This window comes from Carassius auratus, unplaced genomic scaffold, assembly GCF_003368295.1.
Source record: "Carassius auratus strain Wakin unplaced genomic scaffold, ASM336829v1 scaf_tig00215652, whole genome shotgun sequence".
In the NCBI taxonomy this organism is placed as follows: domain Eukaryota; kingdom Metazoa; phylum Chordata; class Actinopteri; order Cypriniformes; family Cyprinidae; genus Carassius; species Carassius auratus.
In genome coordinates, this window is record NW_020528182.1 from 131,463 (window position 1) to 145,632 (window position 14,170).

Here is a 14,170-nt window from a genome sequence, read left to right on the forward strand (position 1 = left end):
TTGAAACTATTGTACCTCCATACTAAAAACAGGGTTTTCTCCAAACTACAGATAATATAAACCACAGATATTCAATTTTGTATACATCATAATATTCTGAATCCACAAACTCCAGAAACCTTAGAAGTTTAAATTTTTTTATTTAAAAACATTTAACAACATGAGTGTTTTTTTTAAAAGATACAATTTTGCATTGTTTTCCCAATAGCAATACTCAGGAGAAGAACATGGACTTATAAATACATAAATTTACATTTCTCCTGACTCAAACTTAAGACTACAGCTGCATTTACACAAATAATTAAATGAAAGAAATACATTGAGAAACATAACGAAACAATCAAAGCTCCAGCTCATGGGCCAGAAAACTCAATTTTGGCCAAACAGGAGTCTTTATTAAGACTTCACAGACATTGGTTTCACTTGAGGATGCAGCCCATCTTTGATCGTCTAGTTTTCCTGGCAGGCACCTAATAAAGATGTTTCTGTTACTTTATCAGTTGAAACGATTGTACAGATAAGTTTCATACACATAAATATATGCTTACAAGCTCCGATACGCTCCTCCAGGAACCCGACCTGCTCACTGAGCGACTCGATTCGGTCTAGTTGCTGCAGAGAATGCGACAGGAAGTTGTTCCTATCAGACAGGAAGCTGTTAGTGTCTCCCACACCATCCAAGGGGAAGAGCGTGGTGAAGGGAGCAAGAACCATCTCTAGTTTCTACAGAGAGAGAGAAATAAATCACTGAAATTGTGATTTTATAAATGTCATATAATAAGGAATAGAAAATGAAGTTTAACACAGTAGTTCTAACTGTAACATAAACTAACAATGAACAATACTTCTACATCGATTAATCTTAATGAAAATCTAAAAGATGCATTGTGCATTGGTGGAGAACATACAAGTGCACTGCTGGGTTTTTAAATGAACTAAAATAAACCATAAAAAAAAAAAATTCTGAACAAGAACATGCAATGTATTATGCACATTACTGTTTTATCCTTACATACTGCCAGGGTTATGATTAACTATTAAAAATATATATTTATTTGAAATCGCTTTTTAATGGGTTTTAGTTTAATAACAACAACAACTTGGAAGTACTTAACTCAAATTCAATTTAACTAAAGGGAATAAATAAAAATAGGGAATAAAACCTCTATAGACCTATTAAAATCGCACTAATAAAAAGGAAAAAACAACAATATTACTAAACCTTCAATTAATGTTTCAGAGCCTGTGATGTGTGAGCTTGACTACTGTTTTGCATTAAACTATTAGCGAGTTGTTTTGGCAAATGCACGACAGATTCCTGTCGTTTGAAGTGTCCCAAGGGTGTGTGTGCGTGCGTGCGTGCGTGCGTGCATGCGTGTGTGTGTGTGTGTGTGTGTGTGTGTGTGTCTGACCTGCTCGAGGAGTTCCACTCTGGTTTTAAGGATCTGAACTTCTTCAGTAACGTTTGCCACCAATCCCAAACCTTCACCTTTAAGAACAGAAGAAATACACACAGAAATTAGAGACGGACCACACACACACACTTACGGAAGCATATGGGTAGCAATATTCAATTTGGAATGTAATATGCAAAATGTCAATGCACTATGTAAAATGACAATGCATTTCTGTATTTACATTTACATTTTCCAATACATTTGTGCAACGTTTGGTGCAAAATGAAAATGAAAAATAATTACATAATTTTCATTTGCCATTTCATACTCCAGTTTTAATATGTAAATTGAAAACTAATTTTAATGCTTTATAAGTTGCAAAATTAAAATGAAAATGTATTACAGAAATGATTAGATATGTCTAACATGTTCAAGCAAAAACTGTGGCAAAATGATAATTTTAATGCTATTTTTCTTAAATGCATTAACACTCACATTCAAGACACTTACGATTGCATTTTCATTCAGTGTCCGGCAATGAATGTAGCAAAATTCAATTTACACATTGAAAATGCATTCTGAGCCGATCACGTCTCTGCCCCCTCCCGCCATGTCAAAATGTAAATGTAAATACAAAAATGCATTGCCATTTTACATATTGCATTGTCATTTTGCATATTAAATCCCAAATTGAATATTGCTACCCATATGCTTCCATACACACTGACATTCAGCCTTAATTAAAACCTGTAATGCAGCGCACAATTGTATTTTCATAAATTATTTTTTTTATATATTATTGCTTTAAAAATAGCAGCACTCAATGTGATATATACAAACCTGATGATCAAAATCGTATTCTTCAGTGTGAATTGTCTAAAACAACATAATTTGCTTATTGTAACCTACAAAGAGCACAATATCTGGAACATTTCCTCATGTAATGGCATGTTTCTTTGCTTAAAAATATTAACTTTGTATATTTCCAGGTTAAAAAAACAAATAAATTCTCAGACTTTTGCACCCCACTCTACATGAAATCAGGTCATATTTCATCACACGTTTTAGTAAAAATAACCGTTAACTGTTATTGGATGTTTTGTAAATGGATGTGATTGAGACCCAATCATATCAGAGCTCAGTCCAGTAAGTCCCACCCCTTGGCAATTACTCAGAATGTTTTGAGATCTAACGGTCTAAAAACTAGTCAATGGGTCACACACACACACACACATACTTGAACAGCGTTTGATTCGGCTGTTTCAACAGAAACGCACTGAAACTCAGGCAATCTGTCCCAGATGTGTAGTGTTATGAAGACACGTGGGAGCCAGTGAGAGCCACTGTGTGTGTGTGTGTGTGTGTGATTTGTGTGAGGGTACGCAGTGACCCCCAGCAGTCTGAGTTGGATAGATCTGGAATGTGAGCTTTGGATCGAGCCAAAACCAAAACAGAAACAACAGCTACAAATCGTGTCTGGCGGTGGCCTCTGCATGCAAAATCACCATCATCATACAACTAAACATTCAACTTCCTGTCCTTTTATCTGATGACACTAATGTAGTTATAAACTCAAGGTTTCAGGGGATTCAAGCCCCATAAACTCAACAGAGCATCAGACAAATCCAATGATCTCATGATCTCTCTCTCTCTCTCTCTCTCTCTCTCTCCATCGTTCTCTGTTCCTTTAGATTTAAACAATTTACCTGAAGAGAGAAAATCTTTTTTTTTTTTTTTTTAAATACTGTCTTATTTCAGTTAAATGTGCAAAATCAGCAAGTTCTGTCCAACAGTGGACTGAAAACTATAAATTATATACTATAAAACAGAATATATATATATATATATATATATATATATATATATATATATATATATATATATATATATATATATATATATATATATAAACTGTATATGCATATACTGAATAAGCAATTACACATTTCACCTTTAGCATTTATTTTAATACCTTGAACAATATAAAAAATAGCCAATAATAGCCAACACATGCATGCATGAAAATGAAAATTGTATTAAATATTTTAATTCTTTAATTTTTTTTCTTTAATTCTTTAATTTAATTCATATTTTAATATTTTCATTTAAAGTTAACATTGATTTTATTAATTAATAATAATTGAATATTCTTTCTTTTTTTTTTTACTGGAACAGTAATTAGCAAATAAAATATTTGGTGTAAACTGAATAAAATTATCTTGCACCTTGATTTTGTTGAAAGTATTCTGCTATTAGCTACAGGTGTCATCCAAAAAAAAATGAGGACAATAGCCTAAACAGCCTTCACCTTGAGGTTTGTTGAAAGTAATTTGGTATTAGCTATCACTTGCATCAATAAAACAAAATGAAATAATTAAAAGAATTTTTTTTTTTAAATTAATCTTAATTCATCTTTGATTCTTTTTTTAACTGCTGCAACAGTAACTGTAGCAGATAAAGTATTCGGTGTAGACTAGTTCTCATGGTGAATGTGCACTGCTCTAGCTGGTCATTGATGCTGATGACAGGTTAGAGTAATCTGATCTCACACCTTGAGTCCCAGCGGACGTCCCACACACAGATGCTGATGTGTGAGTGTGTGACTCTAGGTCAAACTCAACACTAGTGTGGGAACAGAGAAACTAGTGCACAGGGTCACTTAGATGTTTTCAACAAACCTAGGTTCACATTTCCATGACCTTACTACTAGCTTGGACTCAGACATTACTGCTGAGATTTGGAAATGTGCAAACTTCAGGAATGTGTGTTTGGGGTCCGGCCAACGATCTAAATCAGTGGCGATTATTTTAGCCTGTTGCTATGAAACGTGACTATCTCGGCCCAGAGGAGAGTCGGATCCTGCTGTTATTTTAAAATTGCAGACAGAAGTGAAATACTCTAGAGAGAGAGAAAAAATGAAGAAACAAAGACAGACAGAGAGAGGAGAGGAGAGGAGCGAGACCCTGCCAACAGCCTTATAGACACAAGCTAGTTTCGGCAAAGCAGAGAGAAGGTTCTCACAGGGACTTTAGATGCTTCTCAGCTCAAAGAAACGTCACTAGGCTGACATCAGTTACATCTTGCTCTGCACACGGTTGTTCTAATTAAAAATACATTTCATATAAAGCTTATAATAATAAAAAATGATTAATTGAAATAAAGCTGAATTAAGATATAAATATTACGTGAAAAACAACTCAACTCTGACATCTCGTCTTGGCAACTAACTGAAATATTGTTAAGTTAATGCTCTAAAATGGAAATAAATGAAAACTAAAACTGAACTTAAACTAACACTAACACTTAAAATAGATGAAACCTACATAGAAATATTTAAAAGATAGAGAGAGAAAGCGAGAGAGAGAAAATAGGTTTAGTTGTCATATAGACTAACTAAAACTAAAACGTAAAGAAAAAATTAATTAAGCCTAAAAAGTAATATTTAAAAATAATAATAATAATAATGACAAAATCACATAACAAAATGATTACAAATTAAACTAAAGTTCAAATGAAATCTGAAAAATGTAATTAAAATTAATTCAAAATATTAATGACTTTAAATAATATTAAAATAATAAATAATATTAAATATTAATAATAAATAAAATATATAATTTTCAAGCAAAGGTGTAGTTGTCTTATTTAATTTATTTTTCCATTATTTCTTTATTTAATTTTTTATTTATAATATTATAATTTATTAAATAATTAAATATTTGCTTTATATAATACAATTCAATTTTTTATTTAAAAAAATTTATGAAAATAAAACATAGAAATAAAATGGTACCGATGTGTATATAAAAAAAAGGACAGGTAAAAATATGGGGGGGGGGGCATATATTGTCAAAATCTGTTCAATAAATATAATACAATCTGTGGAGAGATATTATGCTCATTGCAGCCTGGGCTGGTATTTCTAAGGAAATCAAGTATGAGCTGCTGGATGTTCAGGTGGTCTGAGATGGTGGTTTTGAGGTGGTCTTTCGGACAGATGTGGTCTAGGTCTGGTGGTTGGTCTGTATGTTGTCGCTGAGGTCACCAGTCACAGTGCACTATTACTCACGGTACGAGTTGAGAGTGGCATAGCGCGTACCAAAAGTAATAATGAACCGTGAGGCTGGTCAGTGCTCCACCTGCAGGAGGCGCTAGAGGGGAAACACACTCATATACCGTGGTAGAAAACCCCACACTTACCCACAATCAAACGTTTTTGACACTGTAATGTATCACCACTTAATACCGTTTTTACTTGTGTGTTTTTGAGACCAACACTTTTTTTATGTACTATTCATCAGAAGTTGTATGCAGGTTTAGTCTCTATTCGTTTGAAAGCAGTATGTAAAAAGTGCCGGGATTTGTGAAGTATGCATCTGTGAATGCGTTTTGGGTTAATATTGCCCACAATGCCTTATGCAATGGAAAAGCGGGAATCTGAGACCGTCGTCTTCCCACACTTTCAGCTGCAGAAACGTGGTCAGAAATATGGGGTCAATACTGCTACAGCCGTTTTTAAACTTCTGATGAATTATGGACTAATGCATTCAGATCTACACAAACAGGGATCTGTGGTATTATTACAATGTGTTTAATGTGCATATAATGTGTCCCAATGATTGCATACTTAAAAATATGTAATTTATGTCCTGATATTGTCACAAACAAAGTATCTAATTGTAGTGTGTATTAGAAATAAGCCAACCAGGTGCAACATATACAAATTTGGAAAAACTTGTTTCATAGACTTAAGCTTTAATGCTTTGATTTAAAAAAATAAAGTGTTATGCTGTGAGTTTGTGAAGCCAGTGTGGATGATGGGTCTCTGCATCAGTACAGGTATGTCTGCGGCTGGTGATAATGTATGCATGTCTTACCAGCATGGCTTCTGGATGAGCGTTCGTCGCCGGGCCGCGGGGACGGAGCAGGAAGTCTTGAACATGTTACTTCATCTTCAGCCAGACTGAATCCGTCCTGACACACACACCGATAACTCCCCACCTTATTCACACACTTCTGTGAGCAGCGCTGACCCTCCTCACACTCATCCACATCTGAGAGAGAGAAAGAGAGAGACGTCTTTTGAAAGCCTTTAAATAATGTTATCATAAAATCTTTTTCCCATAAAGCACATTGACATTGGTACACAATTAAACTTTTCATGACTCCTCAAAACCACATTTTCACAGCTTTTTCTAATTATATAATTATATTAACATATTTGTAGACTTGTGAAATTATTTATGAATGTATTAAAATGTTATATAATTTAAATTACATATATATAAAATAAAAAGTCCTGTTTTAATAATAATAATAATAAATAAATAAATTATTATTATTATTATTTGTATTATTATTTACTTATTTTTCCAAAACCAAAAAATAGTGTCTATTCATCCATCCATCCATCCATATCCATATATATACATATATATATATATATATATATATATATATATATATATATATATATATATATATATATATATATATCTGAAGATAGCACATCATTAAATGAACATGAGTGTGTGTTTTTGAGTACCTGTTTGGCAGTATCGTCCCGTCCATCCTCTCGGACATGCGCAGTGATTAGGCCTTACACACCAGCCTCCATTTACACAAGACTGCTCACACACGGCTAGAGAGAGAGAGAGAGATGTAAATACACACACATACACATGCAGGCATAGATCCACATTCAGAGCTCACGTGAAGCAGTATGACATCCGTTTACCTCGGTTACAGTTGTGTGAATGCATGCGTCGCCATCCCGGACAGCATTCTGGGTAAATGTGTGAACTGGGAGCTGCTCTGCTCACCTGCCTGTAAGAAACCCTGTAGATTGTCCTGGAAAACATACAGTCCGGTGAAACGCTGATACGTTCTGCAGTATAATGTGTATGTTCACTTGTCTTTGTGTTCTTACTTGTACGTGCTACACATGCGGTGGTTTTGGCACATGGTGATGTAGGGTTTGTGTACGGGCTGAAGAAACGACTCTGTGCTGTGAGACACACCACGACTCCGAGCATCTCCAACACACACTCTCCTCCTGATACACACACACACAATTATACTCAACATACCCTTACACCTACGGTTTACACTTTAATTCACTATAGTCACTATAATATAGATTTTTTGCTTTTGAAAGCAGACTTTTATGCTCACCAAGGCCGCATTTATTTGATCAAAATATAACCAAAACAGCAATATTTTGTAAATATTGTTACAATAAAAAAATAACAGCCTTTTATTTGAATATATTCTAAAATGTAATTTATTCCTGTGATGCAAAGCTGAATTTTCAGCATCATTCCTCCAGTCTTCAGAGTCACATGATCCTTCAGAAATCATTCAGATATACTGATTTGCTGCTCAACAAACATTTATTATTATTATCTATATTGAAAACAGTTATACTGATTAATATTCATGTGGAAACAGATTTTTTTATGATCATTTGATGAATAGGAAGTTCAAAGGAACAGCATTTTTTGACGCAGAAATCATTTGTAACATTATAAGTGTCTTTACTGACAGTTTTGATCAATTTAATGTGTCCTTGCTGAATAAAAGTATTAATCTTTCTGTGTGTGTGTTACATACAATGTGGGGAAAGACAACTGCATGGTTCTTTTTGTATCAAAATCTTGCTGTCCATAAGTTCTAATTGGACATGAGAGTCTGATGTAATTACTATATGCGTTGACCTTTAACCTTATATTCACCCCTGACCCCTGAGACCTTAGAGAATGAGAAGTGACATTCCCTGACACTGCAGACAAACTGTGTGTGTATTTACCCGCGGTGACCGTGAATCTGAGGCGTGCAGGTCACATGCAGGAGAAACAGAGAAGAGGAGAACAGCACCGCTGTGTACATCTCTCTCTCTCTCTCTCTCTCTCTCTCTCTCTCTCCCTCTGTCACTCGCTCAGGTGTGTGTGTCCACCTCAGGTACAACCAAATCTGTCAGCTACCTGAGATAGATAGATAGATAATCACAATCATAACATTAATTTCAAAGTAATATATATATATTATTATTATATATAACAGAAAAAATACACATTTAAAATAATATATAATACTAACAATGATTTATGATAATAATAAAATGCATATGTTATGACTCCTTTAAGTTGAAAATGAGCACATCAGAGCACAGTATTGTCCTCACCTCAGATCTGAGCACTAAACTAGTATTTAGGAAATGTTATTTATGCTGTAACAGCTGGGTCCCATCATACATACGACACACAACTGTTCTTCAGCCAGACATGAAGAATTAAAACATGCATTTATAACCATTCTCAAAAAGCACACAGTTATGACCCGTTTCATGTTTCAACATGAGAGAGTGAGTGCACTTTTAAAGGCGGAAGATTTGAGACAGTTAATCATCATTAAGAAGTGCATTCGTTGCAAATCACAGTGGACTGAGATGAGCATGGTTCTGAGAAATGTGTGTATTTATGTATATGTTTGCACAGACTTGCATTAATAACGATACAGATGATTTCAAACTAAGATCACTCAGATTATAACTCATAATGCAACTAAAATTAGTATGGTTTCATTTGGGTGTAATGAAGACATATTTCTGTGTTTCCATCTGTAATGTGAAGATTTCAGGTTATACAGGTATTAAATATTATTTTAATAAAAACATGTTATTAAAAACATGGCTTTGATTACTCAAACACACACATGCATGTACAAATCTCTATTTCAGACGATAAATGAGACTTGGCAAAGCCAACTATATTAAAATTCATTTCTCTGACCATGTACACACACGTGTGTTCTCTCATCTTGAACAGCTTACAGTAATCATTAGGTTATTTCTACTTTAATGAGTTCAGGTTTAGAGGATCTCTGTGTTCCCCGGGAAGCTTTTGACAACAACCCTAAAGCCGCAGCCATTATATCTACCACACCTGTGTGTGTGTGTGTGTGTGTGTGTGTGTGTGTGCTTGAGTAACTGGACTTCATTTTTAGATTTACTTCAGGTAAAGTGTATGTTAGCGAGCAAAACTTAGTGAGTTTATTTGTAGAATTTAGAAAACTTTCCAAATGTGACTAACAAAACCCAATTAGAGATTTATAGACAGCTTTGTAAGACATGACTGCTCTCGATGTAAAGTTTTCTTTTAAAATTCGAAGATACTACATTTTGACTAAATGCTAAGGCAGAAACAAATACAATCCCAGAATGCACTGCAAGAATCTCAAATACCACAACATACCCGTGTGAAAAAGTGTTCTTAATAGTATTAAAAGTTTACTTGTAGTGTACTTAAAATAAGAAAATAAAAACTATACTTGAAGTTAATATAATTTATTGAAATAAAAAACCAATTGGATGCACTTAAAATACACTAAGTTTTACTTTAAAATATATTTTAAATCAATAAGTTTTAATAATGTTTTCTCATGCTTTAAAGAAGTACACTTGTTTTAACTATAGTTGTATTTGATTATTTAATATTACATTTAGAAATAAATATATTTTTAATGTACTTAATTGCAACTGCATCTTTGGAAATGTGTAATTACAAATAAAATACATGACATAAAATGGAAATAGAAATTTTAGTCATAATGTTAAATGTCTGTCAGTACTTTTGATATTCCACTTTAGCCATATTTTAAAGACAGTAGAAGTAATTCTGAAATGATATACAGTAAAATGTGTACTTAAGTCAAAGTCAACACCTTAAGTTTAAAAATCTCAAATAAAACGCAAAAGTCTAGACAAAATTTTTAGACAAAACTAATTCAAATTGAACCAAGTTTTTTGAATGAATTTTTGTTTTGAGAATTGTGTTCTTAGCTTAGCAACACACTAGCATCACAGAATGAGTCGTGTTGATGAGTGTGAATCCTCGTTTCTGTATGTGCGCCTGATTGTATACTAGCAGATTTGTTAAGATATAACTTTCTGCAGCACTGGAGAGGTTTGACATCAAGCCTAAGGTTTGTGTGTCAGATAGTGTTTTCATATGTCTGCAGTTTGAGCTGGCCGGCCCACCACAGAGCATCCAACACCATAATGAGACAGTGGTTTAGAGCTTTCATACTGATCTCCTGCCAGACGTCTAATGGTTTCTACAGGTCCGTACCTACAGGCTGGTTCAGTTACAGACACTGTATATCTGTACAGCTCTCCCAATTGTCTCCCACAATTCTCAGATCGCCGTCAGATGTAAACACACACCACGTGTCGTATGTAAATGCTGCCAGATCTCTGACTCTGACTGTTTGAGCCAGCGATGTGCGTTGCACAATGTGCATCGTTGAAAACAAACTCCTGTTTACATTCCCGCGGTTGTGCAACACCAACTGATTTACAGTAAATGAGTCTCTCAAGCAAGCTGAGGGATGATAATTAGCTATTAAAAAGTTAAAGGAGTAGTTGACCCCAAAAAATTTCTGAAAAAGTATCCTCAGGTCATCAGAGATGTAGATAAGCTTGTTTTTTAACCAGATTTGGAGAAATTTAGCATTGCATCGCTTGCTGAGCAATGGATCCTCGGTAGTGAATGGGTGCCGTCAGAATAAGAGTCCAAAAAGATGATAAAAACTAAATCACAATAATCCACAAGTAATCCACACCACTCCAGTCAATCAGTTGATGCCTAGAGCAGTGAAAAGCTGCATGTTTGTAATAATAATATATATACATATATATATATATATATATATATATATATATATATATATATATAATTAATTTAAAAAAAAAAATATTTTTTTTTTCCATTTTGGGTGAACTCTTCCTTTAAAGAAGAATTAAGAAAATATATAATGGTGCAAACTTCCAGCATTTCCATCGACATCATTAAATCACAATCACACAGCTACATGTGAACAGTGCAAAAAAATACAGTGGAAAATGACTCGTCTTGTTTTCTGAACAGTTTATCAAAATTAAGTGAGTTTATGCTTAAAACAGGAACAAATGCTGTAAGTTGCAGACATTTTAGTTATTTTAAACATATATTTACCTTATACATATATTTAAGTTTTTAAACATATATTCACCAGTTTGGATATTTTATTTTCCTTCTCAAGTAAATGCATCTTAATTTAAGATTTTTAGATATTTGCAATGGTAAATAAACAAAAAAATAGCAGTCTGTATATCTGTGTATAATTCTGTATGTGTGTGAATATAATTAGAAAGTGTACATTTAAACAAAATGCCAAACCACAAAAAAAGTCTCAAAATAAATGGAAAAACTCTGTATGTACACACACATCGGCGTTCAGAAAACAGTTATGACTAATGGAGGGCAAGCGGTTAGTGTGTGTGCTTATATTTAGAATGGAATACTACACTGCATACTATTTCTTAAAAAGTTACATTTGAAACAAATGCAATATATCGTGCAATGTCCATTTGTAATAGTATTTTGTTAATTTTTTTCAAAAAGCAATTCATCACACTGGAAACGGAAGATAATGGAAAATAGTATTCTGGAGTGTCTATTTTAGTTATGCAAGTATTTTACTCAAACTATGCATAGTATGCATGCTGCATAATTCAAATAGTTAAAGTGGTATATGATTCTGATCACGGTTTGTAAGTACAGTATGCAGTCTGTCTGCTTTAACTGTAAATGACCATCGGGTGGCGCTGTTTCTCTTCAACATTATATGCGACCATTCACAGATTCAAGTGTTGATCCAGTTCAGACTAATCTAATTATAATTATAGTAACACACATAATGACCTGTACTAATCAAAAGCATGCGCAAATAAATAATAATGAAGTGCATGATGCATGCTTGAATTTACATAAACGATTTAAAATATAAAAATATGTGTTACTCACTGAATCACTCCTGTCCACGAGACTAACAGCTCGTGCGTGGATGTAAAAGGGGAAAGAAAAAGACTGGTCCCCCGGCGCGTCCTAAAAACAAAGTTTCCCACCAAACTCAGAGGACGGGGCTTGAATAATCTTATAAATAGTCCAAAAACACGCATATGCCCAAACGCGCACTGGCACGAGACTTGCAGATCCTGCGCGCGCCTCCCGTGGCTCGGCTCTCCGTGTTTAGGAGTTTTTTTTTTTTTTGCACACTCAGTTCTCTCACAACTGTCAAAGCGTGCAGGGGGGTAACCACACCACTACTGCCACTCCTTCACCGGGACGTCCCGGGAGAAACACTCACACAAGAGCTCACGGGAGACCCTCGCGCCGCGTGACGTCAGCGCTGCTGGAATTCACCCGCAGCAGCTCAGTTTACCGGGTCACACACCGAGAAATAAAGAGGAAAGTGAAAGAAAACAGAAAAAGGAGAAAAGCAATGAAGCTTTAACCCTTTCTGGCCAATATACAGTAGTTTAAAAGATGGCACATCAATAAAGAAATACCAAAGCCTACTTATATGGCCTACACAAGTCAAACATTAAGAAACACGTGACTGGATTTATGAATAGTTAAATGCTTGAAATTAGGTTTGTAGACAAATACGAATGCCTAAAATGCTTATGCACGTTTCTAAGATTAAACAAGTTTATATATTTGTGTGTGTGTGTGTAAACAACTGTATTTTATATATTATAAAACATTTAGGGCCTCACCAAAAAATCACACTAAAAACTAACATAAAATTTGATAAACCATTTGTCTACATTTATTTATTTTTAATTAATAGCCTATATACAATTAACTTTCATAAGTTATGTCTTTTTTTAATTTAACGAAATTTATTTCATTATTTTAATGTATTTTTTAAGTGTTTCTAAAAAAGACTAGTTATGAAACTTAAAATAATCACTCATATGGGATTGTAGGATATATGAGCTACTGTTCAATGGCGTACCGAAAGTGTAATCAAAGAAAATTCCCATGCCAATATAATTTAAACACAAGTTGACACACTCACCCTGTTCATAAAGGTCACGTGATGTCGCGCTGAGCTCGAGGCCATTCGATCCACCTGTCGCGCGCTCTGACGCGCTTCTCTATCGCAAACATTTCTTATAAACTCTTCTTTTCTCTGATAAAGAGCACTGTACGGTCAATTCCTCGATGCTCCCGTGATCCGACTGGCGAGGAATGAGATGCTTTTGGGCGTTTTTCTCCTGCTTTTTATTCCGCGCTTCCTGTGGAACTCAGGAATTGGACGGACAATCCCAAAGCGGAAATCCTGCAAGTGTTTGGAGCTGATAAACCCCTCTGGTCTGCACAAACACCCCCCTCGTGATCCTCAAGTCCCTCTACGGGTAATCACGTCTCTACCGGACCACAAACACACTGATGATCTGGAGAAACAGCGCGAGTACGGCCCGTGATTTAACCACAATATTTACAATATTTACCCGAATATGAGTGAACGAAAGTGACAGTAAAGACCTTTACACTGTTATAAAAAACTAAAAATATTTAACTAATATATATATGTATATGTGTGTGTGTATATATATGTGTGTGTGTGTGTGTGTGTGTGTGTGAGAGAGAGAGAGAGAGAGAGAGAGAGTATTTTAGTCATTATTTAAGTCTTTATTTAATTACGTAATTATATAAGACTTTCCAAAAATATTTATCACAAAAAAAATCTTGTATTCCAAAAAATATTTGCACCTAAATGTAGATTCGTGAATTTTAATTCCATATAAAATTTCCATGCATTTAAATTACACAATTTTACATAAAACACGTATACTGCTTCTGTACTCAAAATCATGGCATAGTTTATTTGACTAATTGATCTATTTCATTTTATTTAAATAATCATATTTTCAAAATGCATTT

At 34.2% G+C, this 14,170-nt stretch overlaps 1 protein-coding gene across 1 annotated transcript; it reads right to left on the bottom strand.

Annotated features, from left to right (window-relative positions):
- Positions 1-120: 120 nt before the first annotated feature.
- On the bottom strand, positions 121-13,505 carry LOC113095283 (epidermal growth factor-like protein 7). The gene is made up of 9 exons (XM_026260857.1): positions 13,302-13,505; positions 8,206-8,380; positions 7,327-7,452; positions 7,135-7,247; positions 6,943-7,038; positions 6,275-6,451; positions 1,413-1,489; positions 549-723; positions 121-470 (listed from the first exon to the last, which is right to left on the bottom strand). Exons 2-9 carry the CDS (start codon positions 8,283-8,285, stop codon positions 451-453), a joined length of 864 nt encoding a protein of 287 aa, XP_026116642.1. The 5' UTR covers positions 8,286-8,380; positions 13,302-13,505; the 3' UTR covers positions 121-450.
- Positions 13,506-14,170: the final 665 nt, after the last annotated feature.

Bases quoted from the DNA above. Each gene is read 5' to 3' on its own strand.
- LOC113095283 (XM_026260857.1), bottom strand. From the start codon at position 8,285: ATGTACACAGCGGTGCTGTTCTCCTCTTCTCTGTTTCTCCTGCATGTG. The intron at 7,248-7,326 runs GTAAGAACACAA...TATGTTTTCCAG, and splicing joins CGCATGTGTAGCACGTACAA to GACAATCTACAGGGTTTCTT. The intron at 471-548 runs GTAAGCATATAT...CATCTTTATTAG, and splicing joins GGAGGAGCGTATCGGAGCTT to GTGCCTGCCAGGAAAACTAG.